The sequence below is a fragment of the Plectropomus leopardus genome, chromosome 16, assembly GCF_008729295.1.
Source record: "Plectropomus leopardus isolate mb chromosome 16, YSFRI_Pleo_2.0, whole genome shotgun sequence".
Taxonomy (NCBI): Eukaryota; Metazoa; Chordata; class Actinopteri; order Perciformes; family Serranidae; genus Plectropomus; species Plectropomus leopardus.
In genome coordinates this window covers 16,058,729-16,078,968 of record NC_056478.1, presented here as the reverse complement: position 1 = coordinate 16,078,968, position 20,240 = coordinate 16,058,729, and the positions used below count along the sequence as shown (strand labels likewise).

Genomic DNA, 20,240 nt, shown 5'->3' with positions numbered 1-20,240 from the left:
CAAACACAATTCAAAAAATGAGACTTAAAACATATGGTATACAGGGTTTTTTCATTTGCCTTTGTTACATGTCATATCATTATCATATGTGTACACATTGTTTTTCGCATCTATTTTTAAATAATACTAAACATGAAAGCTAATGTTCAACTATTTTTTCAATTGTTTTAAGTTATTATACTTTGAACACATTCACATTTATGTTTAGCTAATACTGTATCAGCTCAAAGAGTGGCACGTCAATCTTTTTTGTTATTGGTGAAGATGGAATCAAAGGTTGATCTCAAGCTTTCTACCCTTAACTTTTACATAAGACCTGTAGTGAGCAGGAGCCTGCTGCAGATAGTCAGTAACAGTGTTGTAAAATTGATTCACTGCAAATCTGAAAAGATCCAGAATGTAATTAATGCTGCCATTTACAGACTCATTGTCCACAGCTGTATTTGCATACTTGATGATTTTTTTCATTAAGCTTACATGCTTGTCGTAGAAAGCATTGATGTAGAAGGCAATCGCATCAAGGGATTCAGACTTTAGCTTGTTGTCAATGAAGTCCTGTGCCTTGTCAACAAGGAATTTTAAGGTGTCACCCAGTTTCTCAAGGAACAAGTCAAGCCTCTCCAGGTGCTTCAAAATATCTCTAATATGATTAGGCATTGTCTTAACCCAGTCCCTAATCTTGTCCATTGCTTTGGCTCCAGCCATGACATCACCAATGGGCATTGTGACCTGAATTTTTCTGATCATACCAAGCATGGCATTGAAAGAATATTCTGCATTAACAGCCACCAGGTGCATTGCCTTCTTTACCATAGTAGTAATGCTGGTGGTCAGCCTATTGAGCACCTCAATGAGAGGGGTCATCTCTTCAGAGCCTGGTAGTTTGACCTGGGTCTCCCTCAAGACCTTGATGGCATCATCCAGGAAGACCTGAACAGTCCTTTGGTACTGAGCAACAGTGTTCCTAAAGAGAATGGACACCTGGCTCAGATGTGGGGCATGGTTGTTTGCAATGTTGTAGGCCTCCTCAGTATAGTAAATTATATTATTCTTCAGCTGAGTGGTGGGTTTGAACAATTGGTATTTCTCAGCAAAGCTAGAAAAACAAGAGATGATGGCAGGAAGTCTTTCCTGTAGCCCATTGAGCATTACTTCGGGAGCATCCATGTTGATGACCATCTTTAAATTGATTTTTTCAGCATCCTTTGCAGAAGCTCTGATGGTGAGGACATCAACATCCTTCCCAGGATCAGACTGTTTAACAGAAAAAAAAACAAAATGAGATCTTGAAGTCTTGGTCATTGTAAATATGCAAATATAATAGAAGTATTAGATTCTTACAGCATAACGCCCGTAAAGCCTGGCATTCATCTGAGACGGGATCCTTCCATGGAGCTGAAGACCCAGAAAGCCAGTAGATGGGATAGAAATTGTGGCGCTGATTCCATCTTTCTGGACAGCGTAACGCAAGTTCACATCAGTGAAGGCAGGGCTGTTTATGTCCACATTCATTGTGAGACGGGGGAGTCACTGTAGAGACAAGCAGGAATGTGTCAAATCTCTGTAGTAAAGAAGGAAACTAAGAAACAACTATTTAACAGAAAACAATCAAATATGTTTCATTATATGGTTTCTTCTCTTGGGATATGCAAAAAGGGTGTGTTGTGGGGAGAAATAAGTCAAATAACAACTGTAAAATCCAGAAGATAGCACACAATGCACATTTAAAGTGTTACCTCAGTGTATGGGAAAGAATCTGTTGAATGTCCACTGTCAGATCAGTATGAGTGAAGACCGCCTTCCCAGTAAGGCTTACGCCAGCATCTTCAAAGGTTATAGTAATGGAAGCTGTTGAAGCACATTGACTTTGGTTAAATTAAATACAAAACTGATTATGCTTTTATTAAAGATTAAAAAGTTATATGCTCTGACAAAAAAACAACTTACAGTCCAGGTCATATTCCAAGAAGACAATGACAGAGGTGCCAGAGGACTTGAAGGTGACTTTGAAGACAGGAAGATTGCCCTCTAGGTCAGCTGACATGTCTGTGGTGTACAATGGGCTGACTAACTTGCCATTGTAAGAGATCTTCTGTTTGGCAGCTGTCACATCAGCAACAGCTTTCTCAAAGATGGTGAAGTCACCCAGGCTGCTTGGCTGAGACATATCAATTTCAATGTCAGCAGTCAAGGAAGAGGTTGGTGCAAGATCCATGGTGGCCTGGATAACATGCGTCCCCTTGGTGTTGAAATCAAACAAGTTTGCTTCATTGTTTTCAGTATACTTCAGCACTACATACACGCGGCTCAGGGAAGCTTCAACAGCAAGATTCTCATTTACATCCATGCCAATGACTTTGGTGGTGCCTCGGTTAAGCTTGGCATCAGCAGTGACCTTGGAGGTGGAGCGGAGGCCATCATTATTCAGGTACAGATTAACTTCATTATCCAGGGTTCCCAGAAGTATATAGTCTTCAAGCACTGTGCCATCCATGTTGGCCTTAGTAAGAGACTCCATGGAAACATCCTCAAAGGTTCCCTCCATCTTCAGACGGTGTTCTGCGTCAGCCTTCCCAACAGCCTTGATCACAGGGATGTTGAAATCAGCCTTCATCCTCAAGGTGGACTCAGCATTTGGTTTGGTTTTGGTGTCTGCAACCAAATTTTGGTTTGCCTCCAGGTTGAGTATGGGCAGGGCAATCTTTGCAACCGTAGCCACAGAGATAGCAGTTTCAAAAGTCTCAGTGCTCATGCTGAGGGTGCTGCCATGAGTGCCTTCAATGTGCTGATTTTCAAGGGACAGGGAATTAGCCAACTTGATTCCTCTCTTGGTGGTCAGACTGGTGGTTCCATCAAGTTTTGCTTTTAGACCCTCAAACACAGAGGCTGTGGTAGCTCCCAGACGGAACACAGATCATCCTCAGCATACAAACCAGCATTGACATTCAGATTAATGATGGCAGACTTGACGGACAGCTCTGTGATCAGGTTACCCACGGAGGGAATCTGGATCAGGCCCATAACGTCAATAAGGGGGGCAGCCTGGCTTTTCTGGTAAACAATCTTGGCGTCCATATTCACTGTCTGCTCAGTGGTTGTTAAAATGTGCTTCAGCCCAGTTTGGTCATACAAATCAAGATCACTAATAGCTGGGGTACGTAAGTTAACAAATGGTATATAATCTCAGGAATGCTCATGGGGGAGTCAGGAAATCAAGGTTTGCTTCTCCTTCTACAGCAGCAAGGATGGCAGCCTCTTTTCATTGTTGTCTACAGTTAAGTTCAAGAAGATTGTACTGATTAAGACGGGCCAAAGCTACAGTGTTAATATGTTGTCTGTCATGCCTGAAGGTTGCAGAGTAATCATTCTGCAAGTCAAATTTTGGCTGTAAGGGCATCATTAACATTGACCTTGGTGTTTCCCTTATTCTGAAAGCTGAACGAACTCCTTTTGGGACAGATAGAAACATCGATTTCACTGTTAAGGGCTCCATTGACAATACCGATTAAATCTGTGCTTTGGGTTGCTTTGAGCTCAGCTTTCATGTCATGCAGATTGGCATTTCCTGATCCCACTAAAAGGTTGTTTTTGATTGTTGGGCCTTCTGCTTCAGAGCGAATATCAAACTTGAAATAACTAAAGATGACCTGTCAGCACTCAGAGTCTGTTTCATCTTCAGAAGGGACTGTATCTGTGTCGCTAATAAAGGTCATCTTGACTGTACTTGGACTGACAGTGACTTCAGGTCACTCTTGTGGGTATTGCCATGAGAGTTGACGTGGTAGTACCCTGATTTCCAACAGTTATTTTAATAGAGGTACCTTCCTGGCGGACAACAGCTTTTTATTGAGTTACAGATGTCTCACCAGTGAACCTCATGATGGGGAGGTTGAGTGCATGGTTATAGGAAGTGTCAAAGGTGGCAGATAAACCGCCCTTCGTAGTTAAGAAAGCCTCATTTGAAAGCTCAGCTTTGTAAGGTGCTGTGGTGGCCTTCACTATAGTCTTGGCCTGAGCTGAGAAATCATAAAGATTTCACAGATGCCTGATGGTCCAACACAAGAAAATCGTGAGTGAATTTAAGGGTCTCTGGCAGCAATCACACGATATGCCTGGGGAGCAGCAATACGAGCAGTGGAATACAGGTTGAAGTTAAGGATTTCAAAACTGAGAGATGTTCCTTGGGAAGTTAGAAAAGCTGTCAGCTGAGGAGTATCATCTACATCAAGAGAGGTTTGTACTTCAGCTGCATTCCTGATAGTGTAGATGGGGGAGTTGACTTTTATCTCAAAACTCAGTTTACCAAATCCTGGAATCATAATTTCATCTAGAATGACTGGCAACTTAAATGTTGGGAGTTCGAGAGTCTTAAGAAGTTTCTCAGCTGGAACAGGGGAAGCATGGGAAAGTAGAACTCAGGTACAGTTTTCTCAGGGAGTGTAAATTGGGGCAGAGAAAGAAGGTCGCCCATGGTCAGGTCACCAAATGAAGCACCCATATTAAACATTGTCATCTCAAAGTTAGAATGTAATCAATCAAGTTGATCATGATTCTCTGTTTAATGTCATTGGCTGAGATAGTGGTGGCTTGTTACAGTGTGGAAGCCCAAGATGTGAACTCAGGGATGTCCAGCTGTGTTGGGATTTCAAACTGGTAAAAGCCTATCCATGCTGAACTTCATGGAAGGAACAACAAGATCAGTTAGAGGAATGGTGAAGGATGGCATGTCCAACTCTGCTTTTTTCAGTCCAGTAATTAGCCCCTCAATGATCTGTAATATCTCACTGAAAAATTTTTGCTGAGGTGCCATGTCCTTGAGGATCTCAACCATATTGGTGAACTTATCAGTAGCAGTAGTTATGAGCTCAGTATAGCAATTCCTTGTTTGCTCACAACTGCAGATAAGAGGTAATTCCAGCATTGATATCTAGTTTTGTAATTTCCTGCTTTTATAATTTCAGCAAATCCCTTTAGATTTGTTAATACAACCTGGTCAAGGATATTGTTGATATATTCTATAAATTCCACTATTTTAATTTCTCTTAATTGTTCTACAAAACCCCTAACTGAGGATATGACCAAGTTGGCAAAATTTCTTGCAGCCTCGAGTTTTTGAGGGATTTCAAGAGACCCTATAAGGTCATTCGCATAAGCAGTAAACTTTACGGTCATTTGATTGATGTGATCCAAAACGTCATTGTAATCAAGTGAATTCAATTTCTGCTCAAGAATGCCAATATATAAATTCCACTGTGAAATTATATCCTTAATCTCAGTTGTTTTCAAGTAGTTGGTAGCACTGTGGAAGACCTCCATGAATTTGGCAAGAAAATCTGCATCCTTTACCATCTTTGTAACAGCCCTGAAGGTTTCCTCAATTCTGAACTGCTCGATGAGCTCTGCAACCTTTCCAAGACAGCCTGAACCTTTTTGTCAACCTCAAACTTTACAATAAGCTCTCTTAGCTTGGCAGAGAGTGTGTTGATTTTACCTAGAATATCAAGGTCCTGGATCATTTGCTAATGTAATCTGTTAAATCACTAAAAATCTCTGTGGGAATCTGATTCAGTAGTTCCACAATGTGAGTTTTGAAGTTGATCGATGAAATGTACTCCTTCAGCCTGGCCACAAATTTCTCTACATCGAAGGTCTCAACTATTTGTTTCATATCAGTCATGAATGTCTGTAATTTAGCCATGATTTCATACTTGGAATCAATGTCACCCAGAAATGCAATGCTGCTGCCCTCCAGTTTTTCCAGGTCAATCTGCTGGATCATCTCCCTCACTATATCAATTACATATACAATCATAGCCTGGATGTCATACTCCTCATTAATGGCATTCAGCAGTTCCTGGATCTTTTGAATTAAGGTTTCAGGGAGGTTGCCACTAACAATAATCTCTTTCAGCAGATCAGCAAAATGCTCGATGTAAAAAGTGAGCTCAGCCAGCAGTTTCTCAACAGAAAACTTCAGATTTCTCAAAGAGGCTTCCACATCCTCCAAGGAGATGACATAGTTTTGGGTAAAATCATGAGGTTCTGTTTCAGCTTAATAAGGTTGTTTTCTAGATTCAGTTTAGTAAAAAAGTCCCTTACATATTGACAAAAATCCTCAAGTTTAGGTCCTAATGTCATTGTTGTCAATATAGTCTTGCAGTGTCTCTGCGGCATGCACAACAAGCACCTTGATGCTTTTCCAAGAAAGCAGAAATACTTTCAATTATAGGAAACTGAATTATGTGAGTATTTGTGCTCTTGTCATACTTGAGGAAGCCAGAGATGGTAAATTCCTGGTTCTCTGTGGAGTCTACATTGAGGATGTTTGTGAAAATGCTGCCAGAAACCTCAATTTCCAGTTCTCTCTGCAGTGTTGTAAATACTCATCTCCTGATCGAAATTGTGGTTATTCAATTTAACCTTTGTTTTTAAAGCTGGACTTTTGTTCTGGGAGTGACAGAACAGTATCCATCTGGTTATTAAACCTGGTCTCAAATGCAAAACCATTTTCCAGCTGCTGGTTTACTGATGCTCTGCATTCATGTGAGCTAGCAAAAGCCAGGGGTTGGGCTCTCAGGAGGAACTTGCCATAGAGCTGGGCACTGTGCTTTCCATACATGGTCATGTCTCCATCAGCATTGAAAATGGCATCAAGGTTGAAATCAAAAGGTACAATGCTGCAGCGAATGGTGTGGTCAAAGCGCATTGGCTGTGAGTTGAAGCGCGCATCATTGGTGATCCTGGCAGCAAGACCAATAACTTCAAGCTCGGTGTTGTGGCTCATGTGAGTTCCAAAGAGTTTTCCTGTTGTGCTGCACTTTGCATTTGCTGTCATGTCAGCATAATTGACCTGATAGGTGTGCTTGATCTCTTCCTCACCATAAATGGCTTTCAGGCTTCCAGTCAGGTCCATCTTGTAAAGCTCTGCCTGCAGCTGAGCCTCATTAATGAAGTTAGCCGCCAGAAGTTTCAGGTTGTTATTGACATTTGCAGTGGCAGTGTAGGGTTTTACATCAAGGGTGATATCATGGTCGTAAGAGGCATACTTACTGGCAGTGGCTTCAGCCTTTGACTTGAAGTCAAGACCAGAGAGAGTAATGGTCAGAGTGTTGGTATTATCAATCTTGATGTCACGCACTGCAGCCTTGTTGGTAATGGATAGAGTAGCCAGTGAAGCATCAAGCCCAGCACTGAAAGTGTTTTCCAGGGACAGGGGGCTCTGGAGGGTGGTTGTACCACTTGTGGTCAAACCGTCCTTGTTCATTTCCAGAGTAGCCTTGTGAGTGGCCTCATTCTCAAGGAGCTTAATCGTGGCATCGCTGTTTACAGCCAGACCATTGACATCAAGAGAGGCACTCAGCAGAGAGTAAACACGGTTTTCAGAGTGGTCTGCATTTGTTTCTATTCTCATGACAACTTCACCAGCACCAGCAGAGGCTTCAGCCAGGTTGCGGATCTTCATGCCAAGAGCGAGGGCATTGGCATCACATTTCAGAGACAGCTTGCTGTCTTTGAAGGAAAGCTCAGCAACATGGGATAAGGTGTTTTCAAAGGCATTGGTGTTTGACACAACTGAGAATTCTCCATTGGCCAGAGTTGCTGCAATTGTGTTTCAGGCTTTTACAATGGTTGAGTCAACCTTGACAATAGAATCAATCTTTGCTTCTCTCATGGGTGGGAAGATGGAAACCGACTGGGTTGAAATGGTCTTGCCATACACGGGTCCAGCCCTGACCATTCCCTCGAAGTTGCTGTCAGCAGAGATTTCCTCAGTGTTGATTCCAGTCATGCCAGTGTGCTCTAGTGCAATATTGAGACCAAATGGGCTAGTGGCTTCAATCTTGCTGCTGGATTTCAAATTAATTTTGTCTGTGATGGTTGCATCCTCAACAATACTAATACTGGCGTCGAGGAATTTATGAGTCAAAGAGCTTTTCAGCTGGGCCTTGATGGAGTCAGTGGTGGCCACCATTCCAGAGCCTAAATTAAACACAAAAGAAGTAAAGATGAATCATAACAGAAAATTAGAAAGTGTGATTACTTTTTGTGTGAAAACTTTTACATTCATTTGTTGGTATACCTTATAGAAATACAGTATCTACAGTCCAGTAGTTAAGTGTGGTTTTCGCATAAAATACTGTACCATTGTAACTACAATCAAGTCAAATTGTTTTACATCAGTGGCAGTTGGTAACCGTAACAGAAAACTGCATCACGAGAAGTGAAAGACAATGTCAACTGTGAATAAAGGATATAACATAACATTCTTATATCATCATTGATATTTCATATGTAATACCTTCAATCTTTATTGAGAGGATGTCGAGTGGGGAGGTTCCTTTCACATCAAACTTAGCTGAGTAGCTTGGTGTCTCCACAACATCTTTGCCGGCGGCCATTGATGCCTCCATGTCATAAAGGTTACTCTTCATCTGAGTTGAAACTTCAGCTTTGCCAAAAAGAGGAATGGACAGTGTAAGGCTCTCAAGGAAAACAAGCTCAGGGATGGGAATTTCCATGGAGGCAATCTCCAGTCCGAAGTGGGGAAGAGACAAGCTGGGTGTGGTTAAAGCTGGTGGGAAGTTAAGCTCCTCCGTTGACTTTCCTCCAAGAGGAAGAGGGACAGCAATGGTGAAGCGCTCATCGTTGAAGTGGTAGACGGCCTTTGCCTCACTGTTATAAAAACAAAAGTAAAATCCATAAATATTTTAGAGAAATGTAATAATTTAAACATTTAGCTCAGAGTTTTTTGTACTTACGTATTCAGGAACAGTATTTCTGGCAGGGAAATCTCAGGCATATCAGGTACTCTGAAGTTCTGAATGTAAGGGATATCCATGCCATACTTGTCCATGTAGTTGTTTGCTGCCTAAGAAAACACCAAGCAGGGTTTTTTCCATGCTCCACAATGTTTTGCCAAAGAAAATGTGAAGAATTGTTGAATCCAAGATTCATACCTCTCCAAACTTCTTGAAGATGTGACGCATTTTCATGTCGGTTTCTCCCACCTTCATGTCAAGAAGCTGGTTGCCATACATATCAATCATATCAGCCTGTGGCCAGCTGGATGTGTCAGTGTTAACATCAGACTTGAACTCAACCTCAATCTTGCTGACATCTGCAACAATAGAGAACAATCAATTGAATCCTAAAACATGAGGAAATCTTTCTGACATTGTACCATATTTTGGGTCCTAAATTTTATCCACAAAACCAAAGTTTACATACACCTGTCCAATAAGTCAGCAACTATTAAATGAAATGTCATGTAATATTTTTTAGATAGAGTAACTAGAAATCCCATTACCATATTTCATTGTGATTTTCTGCTCAGAGGTGACAGTCATGGCCTTGATTTCACTCTTAAGCTCCAATTCCAAGTCTTCATCACGTTTCATGTTAGCTGTGACGGTGGCATCAGCATTGATTGAGGGGACAAGGAGTTGGACTTGCAGCATCCCTTCCTTCATGGCTTTCAGACTGAAAAATGTACCGAGAAGTTAGCATGCTCTCATTGATGAGGGTGAAATGAATGTTTTATTATGAGGACTTTTTGGTAGATTTCTTACTTGGCACGGCCAACCAGAGAGAGCTGAGGGACGTTCTTGTTTATCAAGTCAAGTAAGAGAGATGGAGTGAGTTCCTTTGCCCTTGGTATTTCCATCAACAACACCCAGTCTGAGTCCAGCCTCCACATCGTAGTCAGGGATCTCAATGTCAGCTGTGATGACATTCCTCCTTCTGTTATATTTCATGATTGCTCTGGCTTCAGTGGGTGCTGCACCTGTTGACCAACCAATAGGTTCTTATTGTTAAATCCACAAAAAACAGAACATTTCCAAATTGAACTAGTGAAAACTCAAAAAGGTTTTTTCCAATATTGTACATTACCTTCAGCCCTCAGAACAAACTTGACAGTGTCAACTTTCTGCCGGCCCTCTTCTCCCTCCTTGAGGAGCTCGTAGGCAAGAGTGGCTGTGTATTCAGTGACTTCACCAGTGGGGTGGAGCTCCACAGCAAATCTGTGAAGATATTTCAATTAATAGGCCAATATTGCAAAGTAATCTTATTTTAAAACGAAATCATATGTTGGTAGAAAATCTCACTCACTTGCTGTCTCCGGTGAAGGGGAAGTAGGGAGCGGTCTCCTGAGAGTAAGCATCAATGTACTGCAGAGCAGTGCAGTATTTCATTCCAGCGAAGAAGGGAGTGCACTCGCTGACATCAACCTTGTCCATCACCATAGGGGGGATGGTCTTCACCTCAGATCCAGTCACTGCCACCAGGGTGTTTCTAAATTTCAAATGTAGAAAAGTTAAAATGCAATTTTGGCTGTTTTAATCTAAATGTAGAAAAGTTGACATTGTTGCAAAGTCATAAGATCCTCAAAAGTATTTGTATGAGGTAAGGATTATAGAAAGAAAAAAATGTAGCACTACAAACAAGGCTCTCTTCAACCTTGTTAGATAAAATTGTTTTGTTTTTACTTTGGCTTACGTCATTTTGATGAGCTTGATAGGATTAACTGGAGCAGGGATGGTCAGCTTGACATTGTCACGATCCATGGAGATCTTGGCACTGAGACCACTTTCATGGAATAAGGTGGTGTGCATCTCCAATCCAGAGTTGACATATTCAGGGATTTGGGAGCCAATCTGAGTTACAAACTCAATGCCAGCTGAAGGCATGAAGGTCACCTCACTCTGCATGGACAAAAAGGTGAAATTTGGAGTTGTGTTGATGGCTTTATTATTTAAAGTTATTGGTGTCACTTAAAAACATTTTTTAAAAATTACCATATCACGGGCAATCTGAAGTCCACCCTTGATGCCAGGGGTGAAGGTACCAGACAGTGCAATCCTCAGAGGCACACCAGTGACAGTGGGCAGGAAGAATTCATTGTCCATGAAGATGTAGTGGGCAAAGATGGTGTTATCAGCCTTGGTCATCAGTGCCTTCATGATCTTTGACAAAAAAGATACATAGGACATTTAAATCATAATCATAATTTCTAAGTTACAATGATTTTTTTTTATGTCAGTGATGCTTTTTAAAGAAACAACTTCCTTACATCAGTTGGGAACATCTTGAACATGCTGTCAATCATCATGGCAGCAGAGTATGCCATCTCCTCCATTTCGTTGGTCCTCAAATATCCCAGCTCATTTCCCAAAAGCCTCAGATAAACCATTGCCTCTGGGGACTCTGCTGTCTTCATTTCCCTGACCAGTTTGTTGAGGTTGCGTCCGATCTCCCTCATCAAGTTCTGGGAAGCCTGGACATAGAAGTGCATGCTCTAATACAATTTTTTTCCCTTCTGGAAAAAGTGATCATCATTATTACAGTTGTTTTAATCATGTGTACAAAACAGATCGGTTTGAATACCTGTCTCTTCATCCTGTTGTTCTTCAGAGCAGGGAGGATGTTCTGCAGGATCTCATTGACTTTGAGTGGCATGTTGTCGGAGACAAAGTACATTGTCTTCAGGGCAGTGTCAGGGAAGAAGCCATTCTTTCCAAACAAGGCTTCAATGGTTGGCTCAAATCCTTTTCCTTCCATACCAATCTGTGAAGGTGACACATTTTAACTGTCACAACTTAGCTTATGAAAAACTTGTCTTAACGTTCAAATCTTGTCAAAACAGTTAAAAATGTTTACCTCCATCATGTCGATGTCATAGCCAAATGCCCTCAGAGTCATGTCAAGCATGGCCTCTTTGGGCAGGTAGCTGGTTCCCTCAAAGATCATGTTGCCCTCCACAGATCCAAGCCTGTAGTTGCGAGAGAACTTGGTGGGGTCCATGGTGGGTCCGATCTCATTACCCTGCAGGGCATCACGGATCTTCTGTTTCAGTCTATCAAAAAGACAAATATTGTAGTTTAAAATCAGATTGTATTCAAACTGGGACACCAACTCACTATGTAGTGAAACAACAAATTTAAGAAACAAAAATTAAAAGCTGTGACTGCTTTTTTCACTCACTCTTGGGTCTCTGGCTCAGTTGAGGACAAGATGTTGGTAATGTGGGAGATCACAAAGCTCTTGACTTGTTTGTCCTGCTCATTGGGCAAGGCATTAGCCAGCTGGGCCAATTCAGTGGGCTTGGGGTCCTTCATAAGAACCAGATAGGCAGCAATGCGCTTTTTGCATGGGGCTGGCGCTGTCCAAAAGCACTTGCATGAGAACCTCTCTGCCCTGTGACCATTAAATAATGATAAAATGAGTAACCAGTAGAGGTGATTCCTTCAATGATGTGTCAAAGCTTTGAAATAATTTGACTTGCCTCCTCGGGGACGGGAGTCAGCCTGAACACTTGGATGGCAGCCTGCTGCACAGCTGGGGAAGCTGCAGGTTGGTTCACACACTGGATCACAGCAGATCTGAGTGCGGGACCAGCAGATACCAGAGCTGGAGCCATGTTGCCAATAACCTAGAATCAAAGGATGCTTTAATATTGTGCTCATTGCATTTTGCTTTCATTTAAATGTTGATCTGTAGGGAAGGCTACCCACTCTCAGTGTCATGAAAGTGTTTTCCTTGTCACCAGAACAGTCACCCAAACTGGGCAGCCATGAACTCAGCAACAGAGAAAATCTCAGGGATCAGTTTTTCCTGAGTTTTGTAAAACCTGTTGAAAAAAAAACACATTATGAATTTAAAGCCCATGTCTCATTTTACAGAAATAGGGAAAATATCTGCTGAAATATTATTCAGATATTCAACGTTAACTTTGCTCACCTCTTGACAACATTGCTCAGGGCATACATGATGGGCTTGCTGGGCTTGTATTTGGCCATCTCAAGCATGTCATTAATCAAGAGGGCAGAGGGATTTGACACGAGTCCCAAAGCAAAAACACTGGCATCAACCTCGAGCGAGGAGCTGTCGAAAGTCCTGAGGATCTGCATGATTGCACTGCTGCATTCAGGAGTTCCACATTGGACCAGAACCTGGTAGGTCAGGACACGGGACACTGCAAGAGCCTCTGGAATGGCGGGACTCAGGGTCTCAGTCTTCATTCCACGGACCATGGTGACAAGCTTGTGGAAGAGGTTGGCCCTCCTCTCACCCTCGGTCTCGGGCAGAGAGGCCAGTTCTCTCAGGAGGTTCAGAGCTGCATCTTTATCCTGGACAGCGCTCCTGTCCTCAACAATGTCCATGTGAAGACCCTTGACAATATCACCTATGATACACAAGTAAAAGGTTGAAATAAGTTACTCATATCTTACTTGCATTTTAAAGTAGAAAAGTGCAGTAAGTCGAGTGCAGATCTCCGCCAGTGTGTCTCTGGGGGCATGGGTATGAGGAATAGGAAGTACAAAATTGGCTGAGTGTCCAGCCTGTATGCATGACAATTGTGGAACAAAGAAGAGTTGATTTTCACTTAATTGTCCCTTCTGGCTCCCTTCCAGTGAAGTTGCTGGTAAAGAAACAGGGATTTATTCATCTCTTATCAGGCATACCTTGAGTGAATCAAACCATATTGGGTATGATTCAAAGTATGACCAAAATTTTCTACAGATGTCAGTTTTTGAAAGCAGTAAAGGCCAAAATGTGGTCTTAAACAGACTAAACAAGGTTTGTTTTTAGGCTAGCATATTGCTGGTTGTGGCTTTTGCTGCGTGATTAGTAGTTGTCGATCACTTGTGACCCCTAACGTACAGTAAGAGGAGTGAGAAGTCAGCAGGCAATGATGGTATAAAACACCCAATCCAAAACTGCGAATCACCATAACCATGAAAGGACTGTGGCCATTCATACATACGATGTGAACAAAAGATTTTAGTTTGATGAGTCCAGTGTACAAGATTAGCAATGGACAGACAGATGCACACATGCACAAACTCAACTGAATGCACAATTCCCTCCAGTCTTATGCCTGGCAGAAATAAGATTTTGCCTTAATTTAAAAGGAGAGATAAAGGGAGGAGCTTACTGTGGTCAAAGATTCTGTTGTTGCAAGTTGAAACCTCAACCAGAGTCAGTTCTTGTTTTGCAACATTGGTAACTCCATATTCTCCCCTGTGGAAATAAAAAGCAAAGTTGAAAAGTACAGAAGAATCCCTGGACAAGATATATCAGTGTGTACACCTATATAATGGAGCACAGGTTGGAGTTGGACAAGGCTGGATTTACTTGTGAGAGAAGGGTATGAGGATGTGGTTCTCAGTGCAGGACCCAGAGGTCATGTGTTGTTTCTCATTGTCAAATTTGTAGTTGCAGGTCTGAGAGCTTCTGACCAGCTGGGCAAGAGGGTAGTGCTGAAAGAAAAAAAAGTCAGCTAATCTTAATTAATGATTTTAACAATAATGTGGATGCTAAGGGCACCATTGTTTGCTTTTTTTGCACTGCAGAGTGATTACATATTGGTCAAACAAAATTAGTGCAGCAGCGGTGCTTATTAGGAAAAATGTAATTTGTCAGCATTTCAAACAAGATCCACACATGTATTTCTTCGATGTCTTACCATGCCAGAGATAAGAGCCACAGGGCTGGTGTGATCTCTTATGGGGTTAAAGTTGTCACATTTGGACAGGTCCCTGGTGAGGCTGATGTCAGTTGCAATGTCCTCTCTAGCATTGATGTAATAACTGGTCTTGCACTTGCCATGGATAGTTGGCTGAAAGGGGCGTGGACAGACTTGGTTATCATTTCATTGCCATTGCATTCCTTTTAATTGTGTTTGAGAACATGAGGAAGTGAATTGTGTTTTTCATTTCATTTATTATTTAAGCATACTGTGTTAAGGAGACTTACCATGTCCTTATTCTTGTTTTCTTCCAGCAGAGGCACAGCCAGAGCAGAAATGATGCCCCTCTTGATGTTCAGGATTGTTGTTGTCTCACCGTCCTCAGGGTACAGTTTCACATCATACACCCCCTCAACCACAAACTTCAGAGGATATCTACAGAAAATGTTAGACGTTAACCATTAGGCACTGTAGCTTATGTGTGTCATTGCATTATACATGTTAATGCATATTAATGTGTATATGTGTATATCAGAAAGCTTTCAACGTACCTCTCCATTTCAGCAGCAAAGGCATCAGAGCTTGATGCAAGACCAAACACAGGTTTGTCCTCTGCGTCCATGTGGACCACATCACTCAGACTACAGCCAGTGGTGCGGACGATGAAACTACAAGTCTGAGGTACTTCAATTTCAACCTGTTTGAAAGATCATTTTAGCTGATAGATACAGCTCAGAAAGCAATGATGCACCTTGGATGGATTTGATAAAATGTAAAATGATTAATTCAGCCCTTGAAGCTGATACCTTGCAAGTGGCCTTGGGCCCATTCCTCAGATGTGAAGCACCTTCGATAGCATTCAAGGACTCAGCTTCGTACAAGTATTCATACTTGTGGTTGGCTTTGTACCTTTGGTTTACTGATAGAGAATATAATGTTTTTTTCAATGAGATACCAGTGTGCTGCAAATATTGTGAGGAAGTACCATAACAATTCAGCTATGATTTGAAAGTGCTACATGGATAAGACATTGTGTAGCTTTGTACTACTGAAATTTACATCATGTTCCAGTTGTATAATTCATATATGAAAATTGTGGAACTTACTGAGGCAGTTTCCCTGCTCCTCTTGGCCATCTGTAAAGGCAATCAGAAGAAATATACATTTAAAACTTGTTTTTCTCCTGCAAGAAATCAATTTTACTTTAAACAGAAATAATAGAGTTCTTGCTTTGGTATGTTTGCTTTTATAATACTATATTATATTCCTGGTATCCACAATTAAAAGTGACATGATGTAAATTAAAAAATACTTACAAGCCAAGGTAAGTGTGGTTAGGAGCAATGAAAGACAGAGCTTTGAGTTCCCCATAATGGGCTCTCTGCAACTCTCCTTTGGGCTCCTTTGGTGAGTACTCAGACGAGACTAAGGGCTTTTATGTCCTCATCTACCTTTTATACTGAAAGTGTTCTGTATGGGGGGTAGGTGGGAATTGCATACAGTACTGTCCCAGTTCCAAAGTCCACACTATACGTACGTGTGGAGGGACAAAGGCAACTAGTTTCATAAGGCTTTTCCTAAATATGATTCCAAAGACTCAGAATCAGTCTTTTGGTATTAGAATGTGTAAACACACCCAAGTTGCCGTCTTCATAAAATAAGTAGTTACACAAAAAGAGGGGTTTATCTAAAATATAACAAGATTTCATATGCATCAGTGCTGATGGCTCTTAGTCCAGAGTAAAAACCACTAGATTGAGCTTAGTTTTTTTAGTGAAATACATGTATAATATAATAAATAACAAAATAAGAAAAATAAATGAATAACAATCATTCAAAGAAAGTACAAATTCAGATTGTCATATTATAGTGTGTTGTCTTGCTTCTTTGGCTAACATAAATGTATAGCTGTACATTTCTAATACTTTTTCAAAAGTCTCATTACAGTGTGTGCTAACGACACACCTTTGTATGGGTTTATATTAACACTGCATCTACATAAGCACATTTTATTCCACTATTAATTCATTTGCTTGAGATATCACACACTTTAATATTATGATTTCTGTAGATAAATCAATTGTTAAACATGTTGAAACCCTAATCCTAATCAAGCCAATAGTCAGCCAATATTAAAGATTTTAAACATTCACTTCATTTTCAGTTGCTCAATTTTATTTGGTGTGTAATCCTGAAAACCATAGATACACTACACAAGGTAAAATGCTTACTCAGAGGCATAACCCAGAAACTGTGGAATTATGCCCCTAAGTCACTGATAAGGAGCTGTAACACTGAACTTGAACAGGTTGTTCTCAAGCATCTTATGAAAGGAGCAGTGGACTACAGTCTCTATCTGCTGTGCAGACATACACCATGAAACGGTAAATTAGGTTTAACATTCCCTAAAGTAGTTATCTCTTTTAGATAAAAACATTTCAAAACAGTTCACACATAGGCCTAAACTGATGACTGAACTTAATGACACATTTGTTTTTGTTTGCTCTAACACTTAAAAAAATCAATCAATCACTCAAAAAGTTTTAACAAAAGCAAAAACAACACATGTTCAAAGTATTACTTAAATCAATCATTACAAAATGGGCAAGAATAAAAAAAAAAGTCCAGCAAACCCTGCTGCACTCTGCGCCTGAACATTTTAAATTTTTTTTTTAGATGCCCTGTTGAAATAATACTGCTGCTACTGTGTTAGTTTTAGCTCATGCTAACTGGGCAGACATTGAACTGACAGCGCTGCATCTGTGTAACAGCAGCGATAGAAGGTGGAGCACTTGGGATTGGCCAGACACTTATTTTTCCATACTTAAATGTTCAAACATGGATGGATAAAGAGAATGGGATACAGCATCAGAGGCAGGGCCGCGTTTATTTTGCATGACAGTTGCTCAGTGGCACATGAGGCCAAAAAAAATTGACTTCTGTTGAGAACAATGTTTCTCAATGCACAATTGCAAGGGATATAGATATTTCACCAACTACATTCCATAATTTCATCAAATTCATAGAAAACTTTGCACAGAAGGGAAAGGGCTGAAAACCAACACGGAATGGCCATGACCTTTGTATATGAGCGATGCAGATTCTCAGCCGAGAGAAAACGTAAATACACTTTATCCAACTTGTTGAGCCGTAATGTGTACTGAATGTGTCTGTGATGTTTTGTGGCTAATTTGCCCACAGTAACTATTTACTCCTGCAGTTTTTTCACAAAGTAGTGAATCTAGCACTGTACTGGTTTGTGAATAACTGAGCCTTTCGAGGATGCCCTTTTCAAATCCACTTATACCTTTGTTGAACCAGCCCCAACTTTTTTGGAATCTGGGTTGTACTAAGACTTTTGATTGTTATGACACAATATTGTGTTACCCCTCTGTTAAAACTAAAGCAGCTATGACACAATTGTTAGAGCTGATCATTGCCACTCTAGGTAATGCTTATGATTCCACCAGAAAAGTCCCAGAAGTGTCTCTACACTCTGCTCAGCTCGAGACACAAAGCTTTTTTCTTTTTGTAGTGTTTCAGGAAATTAAACAATGTTTTTTCATTTGTCTGGTTCTGGATATGGCACAATTAACATGCACCTCTTAATTGCTATTACCTATTGAGGACCCAAAACTGTAGTAACCAGTTATCACACATCTTACACTGAGATATAAAAAAAACACATGATCAAAATGATTTACAATCATAATATATGCAGTATATATATATGTATACTGCATATATATACTGTATTTAAGGAAAATGATACTTTTATTTCTACACTTTTCTTAGAGCTCTGAGGATGTATTATATAAAAAGAAAATATTCATGTACATAAAAATGTTATCAATAAGGCCTTTAATGCTGCAGGGAAATATATTCTTAGTTTTTAATGCAGACACTGTATGTTCAGACACTTGAAAATAACCTACACTGCTTATAAACAAGGAAGACTCAAATAAATATATGGTATGACTGCAATTATAATCATTTTGTCTTACTCACCTGGTAACTGTGAAAGCTGAAAATATCTAATCTAAGAAGGCTTATCTTGTCAAACTGTACAATGTCACTGCGTTTGGAAAATAGCAGTTGACACCACTAGATGGCAGTGAAAACAACGACCTGTGATCTGTCTGTGCTGTCTAAATCCTGGAAGGGCAACAGAATACTAAAAGGTGCCCTGTTTACTTTCCTTGTAAACAAACAAACAAAAAAAGTAATCTGTTTGTTCAGTGTAATTCACCAAAACTCACTGTGTGTATCCTTGAGGTCTAACAAACATATAGAATGTATTGTTGGAAGAACAGGTCCTTCTCACAGGCCGTCACTGTGATATAAACATAGATCCGTCATACAGTGTCAGAAACAGTTTTTGTGCATTAATCCTTCAACAGCACAACACCCCAGATATTTCTATAGGTAAAATGCATACTGTTTTTTAACATATTCATATCATCATTCACTGCCATCATAAATCATATAGATTGTTTATACTGTATAGAGACATGTAAATATTAATACATTATATATGATTAGTTTTGTTGTCCTTGTTCTTAGCTGTAGAGGTAAAATGAAGAAAGCATTTTTAACATCTATGTTTTCTAGTTTGTAGTCTTCGTCTTCCTTGCCTTTGCTGGTGCATTGCTGCATATCTCGACATGTTACCTTTACGTGTAGATCAGGAGAAGAGTGTGACACCATTCGTGTATTGCATAACCTGCATGCATGTGCATCCTTATATGTGCATGAGATCAACAAAACAGGTTCCAAAAAATATTACAATTTGTGATTTGGTTTATGTATTCCTCCCCTAGAAATCTCACCCCTTTTTGATAAAAAGGGTTATGACTTTATCTAATGACACAATGAATGTTTAATGATTAATAACTTTGATTTAATGATCTAGATCGGTCTTTAAGGAAGGTGATATTAATCCAAACAGGAACCCCAAGAGGGAGCTGAGAGAGGGTCTGGCCAGAGATCCAATGATTGTTACATTAGAATCAATCAGGATGCTTTAAATCAGTCATTGTGTTTTAATCTGTGATATGTAACTTGTAATATATGGCATAAAAAATGGATCTTTCTGCTGGTTCAAGTAATAGTGGGCCCCTTGACTGGATCACCAGACCATAACAGAGCTCACTAGCTTCCCTCATGTAGTACATTTCTGCAGTGTAGATAGATAGATATCTAGATAGATAGATATATGCATACCTACGTACAAGATTGTACTTTATTATTAATCCCAGCTGGAAATCCTACTGTTGTAGGAGTTTATCAACAAAGACTGACAAAGATAATTTGCAAAAAATATATAATACTTATCAATAACAGCTTAAATAGGGGAGAATTTTAGAGAGATTTTGCCATACATGCATGTGTATAGCTGTGCAGTGGCAGATATGTAAAACTTGCAAAGTGGACTTGGTGGAAGTTATTTTAAAGAAGGTAAACTGTAAGGTTGTATTGCATGGGTTGGCTAGTTAAAAGATGCTAAAAATGTATGAGTCCTGGGTGAGAGTGTATGTATTAGTCTGTTGGACTAGACTGGCTGTACAGGGAGATGGCAGCAGGCAGGAAGGACCTCCTGTAGCAATCCTAGTCAGCAGAGCTGGATCATTCTCTTACTGAAAATATTCTACTTTGGCTGTTTGGTCATTTGCACAAATGGCCAACAAGTTTGGTCCACTTTTGCACGGATAGCTATGAAAATCTGTTTGGTTAGCCCCTGATTTTTCATTAGTCTGAGGATCCCTGAGTG

At 40.4% G+C, this 20,240-nt stretch overlaps 1 protein-coding gene across 1 annotated transcript; it reads right to left on the bottom strand.

The window, feature by feature from the left end:
* Positions 1-270: 270 nt before the first annotated feature.
* apobb.1 (apolipoprotein Bb, tandem duplicate 1) lies at positions 271-15,841 on the bottom strand. The gene is given in 49 exon segments (XM_042504014.1): positions 271-1,254; positions 1,342-1,561; positions 1,737-1,848; positions 1,948-2,913; positions 2,916-3,178; positions 3,180-3,376; positions 3,378-3,742; positions 3,745-3,783; positions 3,786-4,035; positions 4,037-4,090; positions 4,092-4,393; positions 4,396-4,524; positions 4,527-4,662; positions 4,664-4,942; positions 4,945-5,405; positions 5,408-5,521; positions 5,524-6,036; positions 6,039-6,123; positions 6,125-6,196; positions 6,198-6,353; positions 6,355-6,417; positions 6,419-7,980; positions 8,300-8,673; positions 8,760-8,869; positions 8,958-9,118; positions 9,308-9,480; positions 9,570-9,625; positions 9,627-9,784; positions 9,892-10,022; positions 10,111-10,293; positions 10,498-10,703; positions 10,797-10,964; positions 11,072-11,275; positions 11,386-11,565; positions 11,659-11,854; positions 11,983-12,143; positions 12,145-12,195; positions 12,284-12,430; positions 12,513-12,560; positions 12,562-12,628; positions 12,739-13,183; positions 13,937-14,022; positions 14,137-14,261; positions 14,468-14,620; positions 14,758-14,905; positions 15,022-15,167; positions 15,277-15,389; positions 15,577-15,606; positions 15,787-15,841. Coding segments are annotated over 49 exon segments (11,397 nt in total).
* Between the last annotated feature and the right edge of the window lie 4,399 nt (positions 15,842-20,240).